Raw genomic sequence first — 20,002 nt, 5'->3', positions numbered from 1 at the left:
TGGCTTTGGGGTCCATCCCATCTGGCCCAAAGTGCAGGCATGGATCAGCCCCCTGGGCCCAAGGGGAGCAGAGGTGAGGCTGGAGGCTCTGCCATCAGAAAGGATTTGGCCTGAGGAGCACTGGAGAGAGGAGGGTCAGGGAGGTCAGACTGGGTGTGGAGGAAGAGACGAGGAGACGCAACTCATTAGTAACCTTCATTTAATCCTTCATGACATTGGAAAATTTAGAAATGTCACAGACTTATTCACAGTACTGGTAACATTTGCATTGCTGTGGGTTAATAGCAAAGCCCTTGATGTCAAGTACAAGACAATCACTGCATACTTTTTAATCTAAAATAAAAGTTTAGAAACAACAGCTGCTATTGCTACTAAATTCCTGAGTTCTCTCCATCCATCAGATGCTCCCTGCTATGAACAGCGCCTGCTCCTCTGCCCTGAAGCTGCCTGGGCTCTCGTGGAGGGTCTGGCCCTGCAGGCTGACCACGGCTCGCAGGGAGATTTTCTATGGAGGAAAAGCAAAGGGAGTCCCCATGAGTGGCTCCCTTGCTGCCTTGGCACTGGGAAGTTCAGTGCCCAGAGGAAACACCAAAGATTTTTGGAAACACCAACAGATCAGCTCAGAACCATGTGCCTGGCTCCCAGCTGTGCTCTGGACTGGCTCCATCATTTGCCTTCTCCTGGAGGAAAAGAACCCTGTGGCTGTGACAGGTCTGGAAGTGGAGCCAGTCAGGGCCAGTCAAGGCCAGTTAACACCAGCCTGATGCTGGAGCTGTGGTAATACAGCAGGGGTACCACAGTTAACAGCAGGTAACACAGACTCCGTGGGGGTCGCTTAGAGCTGCTCGTAGGTCTCCAGCCCTGGTGACTGATCCATGCCAGATTAATGGCTGGACTCCATCACCTTAAAGCTCTTCTCCAACCAAAAGGATTCCATAATCCCATAAAATCTAAGGCTGCCCAGCTGCACCACACAGGGCTATTCAGAAACAGGGAACATTAACTTTGTTTTACCTGGAAGTCACGGATGTAGGTGAGGAAGAAGCTGAGGAAGGAGAATGCCAGTGACCACTCGGAGACGGTGCTGATGATGTGAGGTGTGTAGCCCTGTGTTACAGAGGGGAAAAAAATCCTTGTGAGAACCGCTCCGGACCTGCAGTGGCTCAAGGATGGCTTGTGACTTGTGACATCCCATGTGAGATCCTGCATCTACAACTATTCCCACTGGTGACCAAAATACCTTATTGTATCTGGAGTCTCCAGGAATAAAGTGCTGATGAATGAGAATGACCAGGAAAACACCTGCTCCATTTGGGATGATGACTACTGGGAATTTAATACCCACCTGCAAAACCTGAATGCTCAATCCAGAGTTCAACTAACAAAGAGCAGGGAGGTTCAAGGCCCTCCTGAAGATGCAGGAAGGATAAATTTAGAGTTACACTTGTAAATCCAACAGTTTTGTGAGATCAGAACTTCAGCAAGAACCTGGCACAGGTTGCCCAGTGCACCTATGGCTGCCCCATTCCTGGAAGTCCAAGGCTGTCGTGGTTGCGGGGGGAGGTCAATTTTTCCAGGGGGATGTGGGCAAGCCAATCAGTAATCAGCTTTTCTGCTGGCACCTGGATTGGTCACTCAGAGGTTTGGACATGCCTCTGAGGACACAAAGAGTTAAAAGCAGGAGTCTAGGGGGTTCGGCCTCTTTTTGGATTCCGGTTTCAGCAGTGGAAACATCTCCTCTCCCCTGCTCAGCTCTGGGCTAAGTAGCGGAGGGGGAAGCCACGTGGCCGGGCTCAGGACAACCACGCGGTGGAACTAAAAAAAGAGAAGGAAGCGGCCTGGGACTGAGATGATAAAGCACGATTGGAAGGAACCCGATAGGCAAAGAATGAGAGGAGTAGCTTTCTGAGCTGGACTTTTCTTGCATAATGTCAGCCATAGACTGAACTTAAGTCTCTTTTGAACATAAACTGCATTTTGGGTGGATACAGCTGCCCTTGCTTTTGCTACAGTGACTGGCACTTGAAGAGTGGAGCGAGCAGAGAAGAGAGGGGGAGGGTGAGGTGGCGTCCTCTGCCCTCAGGGCAGACCTGCTCCTGGAACCCCGGCCCCTGGGTAAAAAGGGGGAGAGCTCGGCATGCAAGTATCCTTAAAAGAGCCCTGTATGCAGCCTTAGACTATGGACAGCGGTGAGAGCGCTAGACATAGGAAAAAAGAGAGTGTCACCCTGGTAGACTTCTCCGGGCGGTGCCACGAGTGACATAGAAACACATAAGGGGTAGACCCGTGTTTTCTGAGGAACAGTCTGTGGTGCGAGAGAGACTCCTCTCTCCCTTGCTGAATTGAAGATTAGTTTGTTTTTGAGTAGTGATTGTTTGATCTAAAACCCAAAGGTTTGGTCTGTGAAGAGTGATGTGTGGGGAGGTAGAAACTGGGAGAAGAAATGTTCTAAGAAGTTTTTATTTCTGTCTCTGTGTGTGTTTAAGAGTATTTCTGTCCCTGTTCTTATGTAATGTAATAAAGTTTTAGTGTTTTTTTGTTTTCAAGATTTAAGCCTGCTCTGCTCTGTTCCTGATCACATCCCACAGTAGTTGTTAGAGAAAAAACACATATTCATGGGTGCATTAACATCTGGCCAGTGCCAACCCATGACAAAGGCCAGGTTGGACCGGGCTTGGAGCAGCCTGGGACAGTGGGAGGTGCCCCTGCCCATGGTAGGCAGTGGGACTGGACGGGCTTTAAGGTCCCTCCCAACCCACCCCGGTCTGGGATCCCACAATTCCAAGGCGCTGCCAGCTGGTTCAGCTGGCACAGCTCTCTCCTCTCCCACCCCAGACTGTTGTGAGCTGCAAGAAGCTCCCACCAAATCTGTGGAAACATTTGTCCCTCCAAATCCAGCTGGATTTTACTTACTCTTTCCTGGAAGTTCCAGTGCAGCTTCTGCACCAGGTTCTGTCCATACAGGCCACTGTACAACACAACTGAGGACACAAACACTGAGGGAAGAGGTTAAGGAAGATTTGAAGTCAAGAATGAGGAACATATAACTTACAGACTCTGTCGAGCTGAGGCTGTGAGGTTTCAGCCTGAGGAGAAGTCCATGGTGCCATGGACTGTTCAGATTGCACCCTTCAACCATAGCTTGTCCCAACCCACTGGTGATTGTCATGTGAAAAGGTTAATTTGAATCTAAATCCATTATTTCTGTTCTCTGTGTGCTGCCTCTCATTATTCCTCTGATCAAACACAGCGCTCTCATGGAAGTGCTCAAGCTATGATCAGATGTGAGCTCTTTGCTGAGCATTTTAATTTCATTTTACTGATATTTCCCACCCTAAGAGTCTAGGTCTTTTCTCTGATGGCTTTTCAATGTCTCAGCCACCTTGAATACTGTGGGCCACAGGCTGGAATCCTGTATCACCTGCAGCAAAGAGGACTTTTGGCTTTTCTGTTTCCCTCTTTGTCAAGGTTTGAGAAGTGGTTTGGATTTCACCCCACATGACAATGATCCCCCATTTAGTCCAAGACCTGGATCCTTCTGGAGTGTTTGATGTCACTTTTTCAACATCTTACAGATGGTCCTACAGAGGGAAGGTACCCAAAAAAGTGCTTCTGCAACACTACAAATGAAACTCAGGTCACTAATTTATAGACAACCTGATTTTTATAGGATTAAGATATTAACTTCTTGAGTGGTTAATGAGATTAAACATCAAGAGCCTCCAGATGTGAAACATTAATTTTTGTAGTGAGTAAGGCTGGACTTCCTGGCACAAACATGGCCAGACTTCCAAAGCTTATTAAAAAATGGACATGAGTGGTTTAGGAGCTCTGGTTACTGATTGGACCACAGACACCCAACTTTCTGCTAATTGAACTGGACAGCTCTAGGAGCTGTTTCTTATCTGCCTGAGTTTCCTCTGCAGTGGGAAGAATTTAATCACTGTGATATAAAAATAACTGGTTCCCATCTCACCCCCCCCTCATTACAGTGGGTCATCAACTGCCTTGCTCTGGGCTGGCAGTTCTGCTGTTACACTCCACCACAGGACCAAGAGTATTTTCACAGATTCAGAGAATTGTTTAGTTTGGAAAAGACCTCTGAGGTTGAGTCCAATTGTTCCCCAAGGCCAAGGCCACCATAAACCCACGTCCTCAAGGGCCACATCCACATGTCTTTTAAATTTCTCCAGGAATGGTGACTCTATCTCTGCCCTGGGCAGTTGGGCCAGGGTCTGACTATCCTTTCTAGGAAGAAATTTTTCCCAATATCCAACCTGAAACTCCCCTGGTGCGGCTTGAGGCCGTTTCCTCCTGTGCTGGCCCTTGTTCCCCGGCAGCAGAGCACAAGCTCATCCTGGCTGCTCCCTCTCCTGTCAGGAGTTGTGCAGAGACAGAAGGTTCCTCCTGAGCCTTCTTTTCTCCAGGCTGAACCCCTAGCTGCTCCCTCAGCTGCTCCTGGAGCTCCAGACCCTTCCCCAGCTCCATTCCCTTCCCTGGACACGCTGCAGCCCCTCAGTGTCTCTCTGGCCAGGAGGGGCCCAGAGCTGTCCCCAGCACTGGAGGTGCCCCAGCACTGCCAGCACAGGGGATGGGCACTGCTGTGACCCCAGAGCTATTACAAAATACATTTCCTTCTGTCTTCCAGTACCTGTTACAAGCATTTAACCCAAGGCCACAGACTTCTCCCTTTCCCCATCTTTCCCTTATTACATTATGAGCTGTTCATTTAGAACAATTATTTCCCTTTTGTTCCCCTTTCATTGCTATATATGTATACATCATTTTTTCTACAACTTCCCTATAATTTTGGTTAGACTGCATGGGTACAAAAACCTCTAGAGATTTGAGGTTTGTGGGCTTTGGGGATCTGAAAGATGAACGTAACTTGCAGCAGATCATATTATTCATAGAACATATTTTAGCTTCCCCCCAGTTTGATTCCTCCCTATTCAAAGCTGAAAATCTTGTTTGCTAATACCAAAAATTTCTGTCAAATACAACAATTCTCCAAGTTTCTTGGATGATTTCCTTGCTGTCTGCCAAGGCCCCTCAGCAGCTGAGGATCCTTCATGATGGATAACAAGCCTGTGCCCCACTGTCCCTGCTCCTCTCACTCCTACAGATTCTATAATCCTGCAGCAGCAGGGATGGGAGCCCAGCGAGATGCTCCAACCTTAGGAAATGGGACATATAGTTTAGTGTTGGTACCAGCTGTCAGCCTGGAAATAAGTGGGATTGGTGAGGATTAAATCAATGGCCTGGATACAGCTCAGATAGGAAAGTGTTTAAGGAATGGGTTTTGCAGCTTGTGTCTCTGGAATTCAGGTTTGGTGTTGTCCTGTCTGGCACATAAACTGAGTTTAATTTTTAAATCCAATGTTCCAGTCTGTCATGGTGAGCAGAGGAACTGTTCTGGTGCAGTTTCCTGACTGTTTCAATGATTCAGGAGAGGAAAAAGGCCTCTATTTCTGAGTGGGTTTGCCCACATTTGTTACATAAATATATGGATAAACGGGAATGGATTCCCACTGCAAGAGGGCAGGACTAGAAGGTCCTTTCAACGCAAACCATTCTGTGTTTCTCTCTTTCTCTAAACCCTACAGTTGCTTCCAGCATTTGGAATTCAGAGCTAAAGGGGTTGATGGATTCTGACACTGAGGGAAGGTGGTAGGGAATGCCAGTCAGAAATATCTTGTTTTTTGAACTGCAGGATGGGCAGGGAGGAGATCAGAGGTCAAATTCTCCCCTGACTCACCCATGAAATGTGCTCCAGACTTGTCTCTCTGCCAAGTTCCAGCACATTATCCCTGTCCCAGAGCCAGCTGGCACAGCCAGCCCTGCTCCACATGGTCTGTTAGGGTATTTCCTTTTGTGCTACATTCTGGGTTTCTTTTTCAGTTGTATCCAACCCTAACACTCTGCACCATTCCTGTCCTCAGGAACACACTTTTATTTATCTGGTTTTTCCCCCATTGAAACCACCCAACCCCTTAAGCACACTTCTCTTTGGCCGCATATTTCCTAATTTAGTCAGACCTCTTGGGGATAAACTCTCATTTTTCCTATTTTCAGTCTCTGGTGTGCAGTAAGAAAGGGGAGAAGAAAGGGTAGTAACCATCCCTCTTACCTTTTTTTTTTTTTTTTTTTTTAATATCCAGGGGGGATATTAAAAGTATTAAAGGGATTAACCATTTCCCCTGAAATTTCCGGGCTGGAATACAGAACAAGGCACACTACAGGCTGTACAGTCAAGGATGATAGGCCTCTTGTGGCTCATGGCAGTAGTTCAGTTCAAGCAGGTGTAAATCCTGTGGAGGCTGCTGGGTTTTTGCCCAGGCAAAGGATACTGCTCAGGATGCTGGAACAGCTCCACAGGAACACAGCCAGGCGGGCCCAGAAGATGTCTTTGCTGTGAAATTCTGGCTGCATCAGGTAGGACAGGACGGTCTGAACCAGCATGTAAATGGACCCCACCCCGAAGGTCAGGCAGGCTCCCAGCACGTGGATGTAGTACAGGATGCATTTCTAGGGAAAGAAAGTGCTGCCTGTAAAAACCTGGTTTCATTTTCTTCTGTAAACCTCCGGCATCCACCCCTCAGTGACTTTCTCCCATCCTAAACTAAGCAGTTCTGGACTGTGCCAGTCCTCAGGAGACTTTTCGTGGAAGCCCCATTGGGACATGTCTAGAAGCCAGAACCCGCCAACCTCTGTAATTCCTGCTTTTGTTAAATTCCTGTGGTGAAGTTACAGGTCACAGCTATACCTTCAGTACAGGAATTTGTGAGAGCTCTTCTCATGAATGGACAATATCACAGGAATTGGGTGAAAGAATCTCTGCAGGTGGGCAGGGAATGGGAGTGACAACATTTCTACCCCAGGAACTTGTGCATCTATGAAAGATTATGTAATACAGGACAGACACAACATGATTCTAGTACCCAATTTTGGATTAAAAATAATGAGTTTTTGCATTTCTCTGAATGAACTCTGGTTTGAATAAAGATTGATTGTCAAATTAGTATCTTGGAATACTCTGAGGGAACAAGGTTCAATCAAGCAGCAATACTTAAAAACACCACCAGGAGAACCAAGTGTCAAATAGCAAAAGTAACTAAAACCAGAAAATATTACAAAAAACACAATGCAACTAAAAATTATTAAAATATATGTGTGAAAACCCACATGTGTTGAGCCCTTTCCTCTCATCTGCAGTTTAGCACATGAGCCAGAGACAGGGAACAAAAACTGTCATCTGACGTGCTGCACAAGGCAAGGCCTGGCAGCCTCCTGCATCCCAATCGTGCAGATGTGTTCTGCCTTGAAACATGAGGTTCTCTGTCTATCTTACTGAGTAGCTCGTAAGATCAAGCTTTTCCTTGGGCACTTTCTGTGCAAAAATGAATTTTAAGTGCTGCATTCACAGTGAGAATTTCTACTTAAGAAATAAGCAAAGGTGTGTGCTCCAAAATCATGTGGTGTGCAGGGAGGTGTCAGCAGAGAGAAATTCTCTATTTTCACACTTTGGGGTCTTCAGTCATCAGTTGATTTCAGGGCAACATGCAGGCGCTTCACTTCCAACTTCTGTTTTGCTCAAGATTAAATGATACATGAACTGTTATCAAATTAACATGCACCTCCTGCATTTTGATTATTGTGAAATACAAAGAAAGTAGAAAACCCTTTCTTGAGGGCAGTAGAGGGAAATCATGGAGTTGAGCAGAGCCTGGAGAATTCTTCTTGGTGGGTGTGGAATGGGAGGCTGGAACCCTTGAGGGCTCTAGAAAATAGTAAATAGATTGAGGCCTCCCAAAGAAAAAATGCCCAGAATGAGACTACTGAGGTTTCTAAGACAGGGGCTGCTGCAGCACTTGAGAAGCTGTGGTAGGGAAAACGTGGAGCTTCCCATGTGCTTTTCCTCTTTGGTTTTCCCAGATTTCCCTAATCCAGCTGGAGCCCAAGGTGACACTGCAGCCTGTGGTGGCTACGGGCACCACAACAAAGCCCCCAGATCCATCAGGTAATTAATGTAGTAAAACTGGCAATTATATCATCACCTGGCAAATAAAGCCAATGATGGGGACCTGTTCATGGTGTGACAGGCAAGAATATCAGATTTGGTTTTTTTGGAGTGAAAAGTATTGGGGAGAAAAAAAATACAGACCTGGGATGGAGAAAATCAAAAGAATTAATGTTGCAGAATTTTCAAGAACTTGAGAAGGTCTGAAGGAAAATCTACCCAAGAGGGCAGGTTTTCAAGAGCTGGGCTTGTGGGGTTGGGCAGTTTTGTTGGCTTTACTTCTAGCTGAGTTATAGTCTAGTTACTATTTGATACCTGATTCTCCTGAGCCACAGTTGTGGGCTCTCAATCTGGATCTCAGGCTTTCAACCTGCCTGGAAGGAGATCCAAGTGTGGCTTCTGCAATGCTTGGTGGTTATGAATGTTTTGAAATGTCATGAACAGCTGCTCACACGTCCCAAAGCAAATAAGGAATAACTAACAAATTGTAAGCCAAACCTTCTATTTTTAACTGTTCTCTGTAGAGAATTTGATAAAAAAGCAGTTTGCCATGGAAAGTTGCTTTCTGTAAATCCCCAGTTCATCAGGTACCTCAGAACAGACACAGCTCTGGCAGGAGCAGAGCAGTGCAGGCGGAGCACAAACCTGGAAATTGGCAATAATGCAGAGTCCAAAGCAGCTCATCCATCCCAGCACGAGGCCCAGCTTATTCAGCCTGAGGACCTTGGGTGTTTCTGGGCTCAGGGCAGACACTTGTTTGTACCGTACGTACATGGTGGCTATCCCTGCAAAAAGAGCCACAGTCAGTAAGATTCCTGCTGCAGAGCAGTGTCCTTTTTTACCTGGAAAGATGCTGAGTGACAGAGGCAATTCTTAATGAACAAGAATTTTTTTAGGGCACAGTGAAATAGAAAAGCTGAAAGGGTGGATTTTCAGTTATAAAATTGAAATAATGTAATGGCAAACAAGTCAAATTAATAGATTTTTCAGATCTATTTAATTTTAAAGCCATAATAGGTTGTTTTCCCCCTCTCCATTGTTGCAGCACAGGTAAGGTGACTGCCTTGAATTTGCATTTTTATTGCTTTTACTTTTCTGTTAGGTTTTTTAAATGCATTTTTTGCCCTTCTGGAATCCGCAATTGCCATACTAGCAATTCGTGGATAACATTCCTGACACACACTTTGAATTGCTTAAGAAAATTGAGATTTATTGCTCAGTATTTAGTTTTTGAGTAAGAATTCTGGGCTGTTTAATGATCTGAAGAAGGAAGTGAACTTGTTTAAAGCCGTTGCATTCCAGAACTGCCTGCAGCTCAGCAAGGACAGCTTTCTATACTCACCCAAGAAGGTTGAAACATTTAACATGATCCCAAATAAGCATCTTTCGGGTGGTATTGTCCCTGTATCACTGGAAGAGATAAATAGAGTGACACATATCCTATATTACTTATATCTATATTAAAAATACTTCCAACACAACTTATTTCAGTCTACAAGGGACATGTAAAAAAAGCCCCTGCCGGATGTTTTTCACTGAATTTTTCATTACTTAAACTATGCTGTGCTGGTCTTAGAACTGTAGAAATCACCATGGTAAAGACAATCTAGCCTTGGAGCAGGGAATGATGGTGCTCAGAATTCTAACTGCTCCTTTCATATTGATCTTGATGCCATACAAAGTGAATAAAAAAGATTAAAACTGGAAAAAGGAAGAACATGGAAAACTGAAAGAGCAAAGCTTGAGTTATATATATCAGCCGTGATGGAATAAATTTGACAACATAGATTTTGTTATGGATTTACTGGTGCAACAAACCTGGTGGCAGCAAGTGGCTTCACTCTGAGCAGGTGTGTGGTAAGGCACCCCTGTGCCCTTGTTCATCATCATTTTAAGGGTATGTTCACAGAGCCAAAGCCTAGAGCTTTGCACAAAACCAGACACCTTTAAACAGAGTAACACACAAATCCCAGAATGGGTTGGGTTGGGTTGGGAGGGACCTTAAAGCTCATCTCAACTATCTCATTCCAACCAGGGACACCCTCCACCATCCCTGGTTGCTCCAAGCCCTGCCCAACCTGGCCTTGGACACTTCCAGGCATGAGACAGCCACAGCTTCTCTGGGCAATCTGGGCCATGGCCTCACCACCCTCACAGAGAAGGAATTTCTTCCTAACTTTTAACCTGAACTTCCCCTCTGTCAGTTTAATATCACCTATATTTCTAATGCCTATAACCAGTAACTTTACAACTGGAGCTGTTGGGTAAGAACTGCTTATTTAAGTTTGAAGTTGGGAAGAATTCACAGGAGTGGGGTCAGTTCAGTGCTCTGACACAGGGTGGACATCACTGACCTGATGTAGGGCACCAAAGGGTCAACGTGGTGCAGGACAATTGCAGTAATGTAGGAAAACACAAATGATGCTGCTGACCACACAACCAGAGCCACGGGCAGGAATGAGAGGCCTTGCTGGAACCACCACATTTCAGGGCTGATTTCTGCCTCCAGACACTGTGAAGAACCAAATGCAAACGTTTACTAAGAGTTCTCAACATTTACTAAGATTCTCAAATTTACTGTGATCTCAAGGGTTTACTGAGAGTTCTCAATGGTTTAATGAGATTCTCAAAGGTTAACCAGGATTTTACTATGAGGACTCTGAAGTTTTGCTTTCCTTGAAGTAGGCTGCTTCCCATACAGCAGTTTGATATTGCTCTCAGTCCTCTCCTGCAAACCCAAAGTGAACACTGACTTCACAGAAGAAATCATAAATAAGCAGAATTAAATCTGGAAATGTTAATTCTGAAATTTTTAGAGGATCATTAGAAACCAGTACTGTCATTTTACTACATGGCTTGGATTTGTTGCTGCCAGAAAAGGGTCAAGTGGGTCATTATGAGTAATTGACTGCATTTTCTTCTCAGCTTTGTGTCACAACACCAGATCAGTAGAGTGAGCTGACAGAGAATGTGTCCCTGCACTGACACTGCAACTGATGGTGGCTGTGGTGGAGCCTCTAGCTTCTAATAACACTTAGCTGGGTAGATGTAGAGAAAATGACCCAAAATTACTTTAATACCTGCCCTCAATTATGCTCTGTCAGACTGTGTGACTCCACATCTGTAACAGAGTCCCAGGGCTGGAAGGGATCTTAAACCTCATCTTGTTCCACCCCCTGCCATGGGCAGGAACACCTTCCACTAGACAAGATTGCTCCAAGCTCTGTCCAACCTGACCTTTGACATTTGCAAGGATGGGGCAGCCACAGCTTCTCTGGACAACCTGTGCCTGATCCTCACCACCCTGACAGGGAGGAATATCCCAATATCCCATCTAACCCTGCCATCCTTTAGTTGCACACACATAGGCTTTATTTTCCACTCTGAGTCCTCTTTGCTTCAGAGTCTCATTTTGTTGTCTCTCCATAATGTGCTGACGGGCTCTCAAAACCTGTGCTGAGGTACCTCACAGACTGGGACAAAAAATGACTTTGCCATTCTGCAACAAATTTTTAAAATTAGTTTGCTTTTTAAATTTATTAATGTTTAGGATGAAATGTCAGTGAAAATATTAAAACCCCTATTTTGGATTAAATAAAAAACTGAAGTAATGTTTAGATCTATTTTCTACACTGTAAAGACAACTTTTTGAAGATATCACCTATGGAGGTTTGAGAACATAAACCCAATTCTTTTGTGGAGAACGAATCAGAACTTTCCCATGGACTGTAGTATCAATAATAACAATACTGATATTAACAGGGCACTTTTCACTAGAGCAGATTGCTGAGCTCCATCCAGCCTGGCTTCATGACCTCTCAGCTATCTGAGCTCATTGCTAGCAACCATAACCCTCAAATTCAAGGGTTGCTCACAGCAGTTGTTGTTTTATAGGCGGGAGGAAAAGATCCATATGCAGTGCACTGAAATGATGATTCTGTACTCACACTGTCCAGTTCCCTAAATCTCAGCCTGACAGCAAATCTGTGTCTCACCCCAGTTCTCTAAGAGCAAGAAGGACCACCCTGATGAGCTCACACAGAGAGAACTGTGATTCCTCCCTACTCTTGCTGCAAAAGCAAAGTCATTTGCTACTAGCTTCAAACATAACCAGAGCTATTTCAGTATCCCAGAATGGCCGAGCAGGGGGAAGGAGCTCTGGAAATCACCTGGGCCATCCTCCTGCTCAAACAGGGCCACCAGAGCCAGTAGTGCAGGATGACAAGGATGTAGTGGTGTCCCAAGGATGGAGACACCACAACCTTTCTGGGCAGCCTGGGATGACCAGTGCCAGTCATCCTCATAGGGAAAAAGTGTTTCCTGATGGTTACTGGAGAGAAGAAGAGAAAAAGTGTTTAAACATAGTTAAAACTGGAGACTGTAAATGGAAGATGAAAAAGGACAAAGGTGAAGAGCAAATAATGGAGAGTGCACAGCCAAGGGCATCCAGGCAAAGATCTGTATGTGAGAAAAGCAAAATAATATTGAAACAAATTAGAAGGAAGTACAGCACTGAGAGATTTTGGAAGGGCATGACCTGGCATGGACAGGCTGAAAGAAAGGAGGAAGAGAAAAGGAAGAAAGAAGAAGTACCAAAACTAGAAAGTCTCATGGTGAGAAAAAGGTTAAAACAAAAGGGGGTGAGTCTTGCAAGTGATCAGAGGTGGTCAACCTTCACAACCCTTGCATAGAATGGACAACTATGGCCTTGTAGAGGTGAAGGTTCAGCTGCTTGTGAGAAAGGTGGTTGGTGGCAGGTAAAGGTGTTTAATAGGATATGTAGTGAATAAGAACAGATTGACAGAATGCAATTACCTGATTTCTTGCCCATTTTTAAGCTAAATATAAAGTTTGCCATCTGATCTTGATTTTAAGACTGTAATGCAGTAATGACTATAACTTCATAATCCTATCTCTAGTATGAATATATTGGGAATTTGAAAGAGAAATGCAGATTTTGCATGACATTCTCTGTTATAAATGTTATGCACCTGGGTACGTAATTGTTGGGGGTTAGATCTGTTTCTTTTTTTTTTACTGATAGGATTTTTCCCTAAGTTGCTAGGAAACTAACTACTGGGTACTTGTAGATACTTAAGCAGAACATAGGGGCCAGAGGGGAGGAGTTGTAGCACCTGGCTACGCTTCTTTGGGTCTTTTGGGAGCTTCTCTTGGAGGGGTGGGGGGAGATAACTCGAGGTTTAGAGGCAGGGAAAGGACAGGGCAGGGCACAGCTTCGCTCTCTTGCTCTCAGCATCAGAGAGAGAACGACCAGGCTGCTGCTCGCTGCAGGGGGAGTTCGCTGTTACCACCCTGTCTGGTCCTGGGAAATCTGCCACCATCCGCTCGTGTGCCCCGGAACTCTGTGCTGCTGCTTCTTGGGCGCTGCTTTGGGGCTTTTTACTGGCCTGTGGCTCTTGGTAAAAATGCATATTATATAATTGGCTTTTAGCACATATTACAATGAATATCTCATGTTACATTGGGAAGTTATGCCTTATTCATATAATTTCTTTCAGTAATATAGTAAATGTAGTTTAGGTAATAGAATAATAGCAAAATAGAAACTATGTTATGTAAAAATGCTTTTGTAATTAGCTCGAGAAATAGAGAAGATAACCAAGGAATTTTTTTCACAGTATCCTAGCTTGATAAGAGATACCAGCAAAAACTCTAAAAAGGCTCTGAGAAAAGATTTATGGCATAGCCCTGCAACTGAATGGAGCCATCAGAAGACCAGGTGGTTTACAGATGGAAGGGAGAAGGAGGGGGTTGAGATTAAACAGGAGCACCTATGATTTGAAAGCAATGTTTGAATCATGTCTGTAATGTATGAATACTCAACACATCAGTGTTTTTAAGGGATGAGTCTTGTTAAGCGGGGTGCCCGCATGGTGAATCCCATGTGGAGGTAAAAGGAGCCTGTAAAAGAACACTTTGTTATTATTGTCTATTTGTACTTTTTAATGAAACTTTTAATTTTTACCAAGTGAACCTCGTTTTTCCCACTCTGCACTGCCCAGTTCTGCAGGACATCCCTGCCGTTCCAGCTACCACCAACAGAGCTTCTGATCTATCCCATCCACCAGCCTGGGATTTTCCACCGCTCCAGCCTGGTGCTCTGGGAGTCCCAAGAGATCAGACTGTGAAACTAAAGCCCCTCGAGGTTCCTGGTTCTGTTTATTATTAATGCTGTAGTTGTTATTGTTTGTCTGCCTTGTTAGACATACTAGTAAAGAACTGTTATTCCTATCCTCATACCTCTGCCTGAAAGCCCCTTTAATTTTCTAAATTAGAATAATTTGGAGGGAGGAGATTTGAATTCTCCATTCCAAGAGAGGTACTGCCCCCTCCCTAGCAGACACCTGTCTTTCAAACCAAGACAGTAATTCCCAGCTCCTAGCAGTCAGTCTGAATATACTTTTCCTTTCACATTAAATATTCATAGTGTCTTAATTTTATTTCTGAGATGACAGATTTTCCCCTGCAAACCAACCAACCAACCAACCACATTACACATACCTGAGAAAAAGGGCTTCAGAGGACATGTCACTTAAGGGGAATCCAAGGTCATTTTGCTACTGAAGCTCCATGTTTGCTTCATTTTTCTGACTCTATGAGATATAAAGGAAAATAAGCATGATGTGAGGTACTTCTGTATCTCTTGCATTGTTTATTCTTCTCAGCACCTTCTGTTAGTCACTGCTGCTGACTGGACACAAGATTAGACTACTGACTTCACCCACAAAGTTTTTCCTGCATTCCAAGTGGTTTAAGGAGTGAAGCTTGTGTGTGGTAGGGAGATAAAAATGAAGAAAAACTGGTGTTAAAGGCTCTTTGGTTTTAGGAGTTGTCTACACAACCACTTAACTTGAACTGAACAGCTTTCAAGAAATTAAGTGAATGCAACTAAAACCAGTACTTAAGATCACGGCTTTCACCTAAGAAAGGGAACAGAACACAGAGACTTCCCATTTCATTGCGGACACATATCCCAATGTCCTGCTCTTGCAGTGCTATATACATGGCTGGAGAGGGGCTAGAGCAACCTGAGTTTCATAGGATCGTTGAAGTTGGAAAAGCCTTCTAAGATCATCAAGTCTAACTGTTCCTCTGGCACTGCCAAGGCCACCACTAAACCACGTCCCCAGGTGCCATATCCATGTCTTTTAAATTTCTCCAGGGATGGTGACTCCACCTCTGCCCCGGACAGCCTGTGCCAGTGTTGGAAAACTCTTTCTAGGAAGAAATTTTTCCCAGTATCCAACCTGAACTCCCCTGGCACGGCTTGAGGCCGTTTCCTCCTGTCCTGGCCCTTGTTCCCGGGCAGCAGAGCCCGACCACCTCTGGCTGCCCGCTCCTGTCAGGAGTTGTGTGGAGCCAGAAGGTTCCCCCTGAGCCTCCTTTTCTCCAGGCTGAGCCCTCCCAGCTCCCTCAGCTGCTCCTGGAGCTCCAGATCCTTCCCCAGCTCCCTCCCCTTCCCTGGACACGCTGCAGCCCCTCAGTGTCCCTCTGGCCAGGAGGGGCCCAGAGCTGTCCCCAGCACTGGAGGTGCCCCAGCAGTGCCAGCACAGGGCGCTACTCTGGGCCTTCTGGACAACAGCCCAGGTGCCATTGGCCTACTTGCCCGCCTGGGCTCATGTCCAGCCACTGTCACCAGCACTTCCAGATCCTTTCTCAGCTTTCCAGCCACTCCTTCCCCAGCTTGGAGCATTCCATGGGGCTGTTGTGACCCAAGGGCAGAACCTGGCATTGGTCTTGTTGACTCTCCCACTGTTGGCCTCGGCCATGGATCCAGTCTGTCCATTTAATCAGACGTTCCATAACTCCAGACTTTTCCCAGAGGTTTGAGGCACTGCCTTGCGGATGCAGAGGGACTGAAGCTCTGTGGGGATGAAACTCACAGACAATGAAGATTCTCTACCTGCTGAGGGTATTTATGTGCCTGTGCAGACTGATTTACCTGGGCTAGGATGAGCTTAGTAAAAGAGAACAGCTATTCCCAACTTCTCCCTGCATATTGCCCTTACTACAAAATAAAAGTGTCCACGCAGGCAGTGTCTGCTCCAAAGCAAGCTGAGCTGCAGAGGAGCCCTCTCACTGCTAGGACTGGGAATGTCTGTACCCTGTGCTGTCACCAAGCCCTGAACATGACATCATCTTTTTCATGTGTTCTGGCACAAAGAGCACCTTCAGTCACACCCCAGAGCACTGCTGAGGCACAGCTTCTTACTGATCATGTAGGTGCAGGCTGGTGGAATCACAGAATCTCCAGAGCTGGAAGTGGCCCACAAGGATCATCCTGTCCAACCTCTGTCCCTGCACAGACACCCCAACAACCCCACCCTGTGCACCCCTGAGAGCGTTGTCCAAACACTCCAGGAGCTCTGGCAGCCTTGGGGCTGTGCCCATTCCCTGGGGAGCCTGGGCAGTGTCCAGCACCCTCTGGGGGAAGAACCTTTCCCTGATATCCAGCCTGACCCTCCCTGGCACAGCTCCAGCCAGTCCCTTGTGTATTGTCGCTGGCCACAGAGACCAGAGATAAGAGCTGTCCCCTCAGGAGGAATCTGCAGCCCCCCAGGAGGTCCATCCTGATGGTACCAGTTAGGCTGTGCCCCTCCTGTCTTCCACAGCAGAAACCCCCCTCACTAACTCTTTTTACATTAGAAACAATTTCATAATTTTTTCCTCCTTTAAATTCTCTTATGTCAGTCAAGATCTACCCTGAGTTCTTATCTTCCTCCATCTCTCTCCTCATAAAATATTTTACAGTGGAATCAAGTCAGTTTTTCCCACTGTTCTGGGGCCAGACTGTACATCCCCAACACAGGCTTCACCCTCTGCAAATCCCTGGGCACAGTCAGAGCATGGTGTACTCCAGGCTGTCTCAACTTTCTGCTGTGCAGCTGCCCTGTGTCCCTGCCAACTCCCAGGCTCTGTCTGCGCACAGAATGAGGCACCTCCAAACACCAGGAGGCAGAAAGGAATTGCCATGTGCCAGCTGCAAGGTCCTGAGATAAATTACTATTAACACCTTGCCCTATGCCATTGTTTTCAACAGGGAGAAGGAAAACACACTCAAATTCCTTTTTTTTTCCCATAAGCTCCTTTGCAAGCAGATTATATAACAGCAATGGTCACTCTTAATTTTACATATAACTATGATTTTCTTAAACATCTGTCCCGATCTTCAGGCACTTTGGAGTTCTAAGAGGTTTTATTTAGGTTCCACTTTGAGTATCACAGATTGTTTCCAATATCAAGAGCAAGTGAAGGAAGTGCTTCAAAAGCAAAGGAGATTTTAACCCTCCTGAAGTATTTCTCCCAGTGCAAGAATGCAGCCACACCCTGTCCAGGCTGGAGCATGTGGGATAGAAACTCCAAAGGAAAATAAAAGGTGGGTAAGACCATTAAGAGCAGAAAGTTCGTGTTACCTGGAATGATAAAGCTGCAAAGATGGTTGAATTATTGGGGGAAAAGGTAAATTCCTGAATTACTGCTGATCCCTGGATTGTCAACCTGCCTCTTCCCTGCTCTGTCAGCCAGACAGGCAGAGATAAAGCCCTACTAAGGGACACTTCTTTTTGTCTCCAGCAAATTGTTCGGTGGACAGCACTGAGAGAAGAACAGAGGAATTTGTCTGTCCTTCCTAAACAAACAGAGGTGGATGGGGCTGTGTCTGAACAGCCTGCACAACTGCTTGTCAGGTCCCACTGATAAGCCACGGGTAAAGGTCACTGATCCTCAAAGCACTGACGTATGGAAGCAGGAAATGTGTTACCTCTGCCATCCCTGCAGCAGAGTAATGACAGGTGACTCATTTTGAGTGTTTTTTCAGTACAGACACCAAAAAAGTTGCCACAAAATCTTTCAGTCCGGGAGGGGCAGCTTCCAGGGGGTCTCCATGTTCTAGCCCTGCTCCTGTTCCCTGGCTGGGAGGGCACAGCATGGTTTGGAGTCAACCCAAACAGTGCCAGGGCCAGGACACTGTGACACAGGATGTCCCCAAGCCTGCTTGGGACACCTGGCACACTGTGACAGTGGCCAGGTGCTCTGGCTGATCCAGGAGCTCTGTGTCAGGGATGAACCCACAACACTGGCCAATCCCACCTGCCTGACCACAGATTCAGCTAAAAACACTGGAGTCCTCAGAGCACAGCCATCGGGAGACTCCCATGGGACAGCTGGGACTGGAGTCACAGCAAGGTCACAGACGGAATGGGGGTCCTGGGGGCGATGAGAGAGGAAAGGGAAAAGGAACCAGGACAGAGCGAGGTTAAGGAGCGGAGGGAGAGGGGATGAAGGGGAGAAAGGAGAGGCTGAGGGCAGAGGGGCTCAGTGGGGTCCTCGGTGCAGAGGAGTTACTGGAAGTGATGGGGGGTCACTGGGGATGTGGTAGGGGTCAACTGGGCAGCAGGTACGGTGATGAGGGGGGCACAAAGGCGATGAGGTGGATTTGTCAAGAGAGAGAGGGAGGACACCTGAGGTTCCTGGGGTCCCGAAGGGCAGTGGGGACTGCAAGGCAGCCGGTGGGGGCTGCAGTAGGGTGGGGGGCACGGAATAGGCTGGGGGTGACATGGAGGGAGTCAGGGGACACTGGGGGATCACTGAGGGAGTGATGAGGGCTCACAGAGAGGCCACGGCGTCACTGAGGATGGGGGGAATCTACGAGGGGATGACAAGGCGTCTCCGAGGGGCGCCTCTGACAGGGTGACAGGAACACCGGAAGGTCGCTGAGGGTGATGAAGGGGAGGGGGGGGTCCCTGAGGGGGTGACAGAGGATTTCGAAGGGGGTAACAGGGGGTGACAGGAACACTGGGCGGTCGCTAAAAGAGGTGACAAGGAGGTCGGGGGATGGTTGCTTGGGGGTGTCAAAGGTGGCTGGGGGGGTGAAGGGGAGGTTGGGGGCGTCTCTCCCAGGGGCGATAGGGGGGAGAGCGATGCAGGTTTGGGTCTCCCCGTCCCTCCGTCCCCCCTCCTTCACCTCAGCCGCTCCCGCGCCGTCCTCGCGCCGCCCAGGCCCCGCCCCCGGCGCGCGCTGTCACCGACTCCTTTCCGGCCGTCGCAAAAGGGGCGTAAAAGGAGCACCGCCCGGTGCGAGGAGTGGAGGTAACGCTGGGGGAGCCCCGGGGTGTGCGCGGGGCCCCCGGCCCGGCGCTGTCCTGAGGGCGCGGGAGGTGCGTGGGGCAGCGGAGAGTTCCCCGAGGTGCGGCAGCGCCGGTGCCCGGGCGGGGCCGGGGTCCAGGGGGACCTGGGCTGCGCCGTGGGCGAAGCGTCGGCGGGGCCGGAGGTGCTCTGGGCCCTTTCCCGGCCCGGTGTTTGCCAGGCCCGGTGGGGGTCCCGCGGCAGCTGGGCTGGATGTTTGTTTTGGAGAACGAGAGCTCTTTTCCCCCTGGCTCATCCCCTCACGATGAGGGAAAAACCTAGTTTAATGCACTGAGAGTAATTTTTCTGGTCATTCAGGGCAACACCCACAGGGAACCTTCGCGGTGACTAAGTCTGGTCTCCTGGCAATTGGAGAGGTGTAGCTCTGCTTCCTCCCGGGCTTACCGAGCACAGTGAAGGCCCTGCCACTTTCTCTCCTTCCTCTGACGGGGCTGCCTGAGGTGGCTTTTCACTTTTGGAATTTGTCTTGCTGAGGGTGTGGAGAGTGGAGCTGAGAGCACTTGTTCTTAGGCCAGTGATGACCTTTGATTTGCACTTTTCTGTACCCGTGCAGTGTGTATGGCTTTAGAGCGTTCTGTCTTCTTCCTTTCTCTCCTACAGATAAACAGCAAACTCTGATTTTTAGACTCCTTTCTCTACTTCCTATGGCGAGTTATATCTGTCTGGTCATCTGTTTTCAAGTGAGATGAAACATTGTGAGGGTCCTTGTTTGTGCTGGAAAAGCTGTTCCTGACCCTCTATTTTCTTTTCACAGCTGCTTAATGATATCTCTGGCCAACTAAAGCTTTCCAGCTCCTGCATGTTTCTTGTATATTT

General features: G+C 47.2%; 2 protein-coding genes across 4 annotated transcripts in view; one reads left to right on the top strand and one right to left on the bottom strand.

Annotated features, from left to right (window-relative positions):
* Positions 1-182: 182 nt before the first annotated feature.
* Positions 183-19,072, bottom strand: DRAM2 (DNA damage regulated autophagy modulator 2). 2 transcript variants are annotated; one of them, XM_063418333.1, is made up of 10 exons: positions 19,005-19,069; positions 14,543-14,634; positions 12,190-12,350; positions 10,375-10,532; positions 9,363-9,430; positions 8,666-8,805; positions 6,351-6,528; positions 2,914-2,996; positions 1,015-1,107; positions 183-505 (listed from the first exon to the last, which is right to left on the bottom strand). In XM_063418333.1, the coding sequence occupies exons 3-10, from the start codon at positions 12,322-12,324 to the stop codon at positions 398-400; spliced, it is 963 nt and encodes a 320-aa protein (XP_063274403.1). In that variant the 5' UTR covers positions 12,325-12,350; positions 14,543-14,634; positions 19,005-19,069; the 3' UTR covers positions 183-397. The 2 variants fall into 2 exon arrangements, with proteins under 2 accessions (XP_063274403.1, XP_063274404.1); XM_063418334.1 differs by lacking the exon at positions 12,190-12,350 and having other exon boundaries at positions 19,005-19,072.
* CEPT1 (choline/ethanolamine phosphotransferase 1) overlaps positions 19,035-20,002 on the top strand; it is a 30,015-nt gene continuing 29,047 nt past the window's right edge. The window contains exon 1 of one of the 2 annotated variants that reach the window (XM_063418331.1): positions 19,035-19,129. The gene's annotated coding sequence lies outside the window, so the exon portion shown is untranslated. Of the gene's footprint in view, positions 19,198-20,002 lie in introns of both variants that reach the window. The other variant, XM_063418332.1, reaches the window with a different exon arrangement.

The sequence above is a fragment of the Prinia subflava genome, chromosome 23 (assembly GCF_021018805.1).
Source record: "Prinia subflava isolate CZ2003 ecotype Zambia chromosome 23, Cam_Psub_1.2, whole genome shotgun sequence".
In the NCBI taxonomy this organism is placed as follows: Eukaryota; Metazoa; Chordata; class Aves; order Passeriformes; family Cisticolidae; genus Prinia; species Prinia subflava.
Note: the sequence above shows the minus strand (reverse complement) of the source record. Positions and strands in the feature narration are given on the sequence as shown.

Bases quoted from the DNA above. Each gene is read 5' to 3' on its own strand.
- DRAM2 (XM_063418333.1), bottom strand. From the start codon at position 12,324: ATGAGGATGACTGGCACTGGTCATCCCAGGCTGCCCAGAAAGGTTGTG. The intron at 10,533-12,189 runs GTGATTTCCAGA...GGTTCTTCACAG, and splicing joins TGAGCAGGAGGATGGCCCAG to TGTCTGGAGGCAGAAATCAG. The intron at 1,108-2,913 runs GTAAGTAAAATC...TCTGTAACACAG, and splicing joins ACTGGAACTTCCAGGAAAGA to GGCTACACACCTCACATCAT.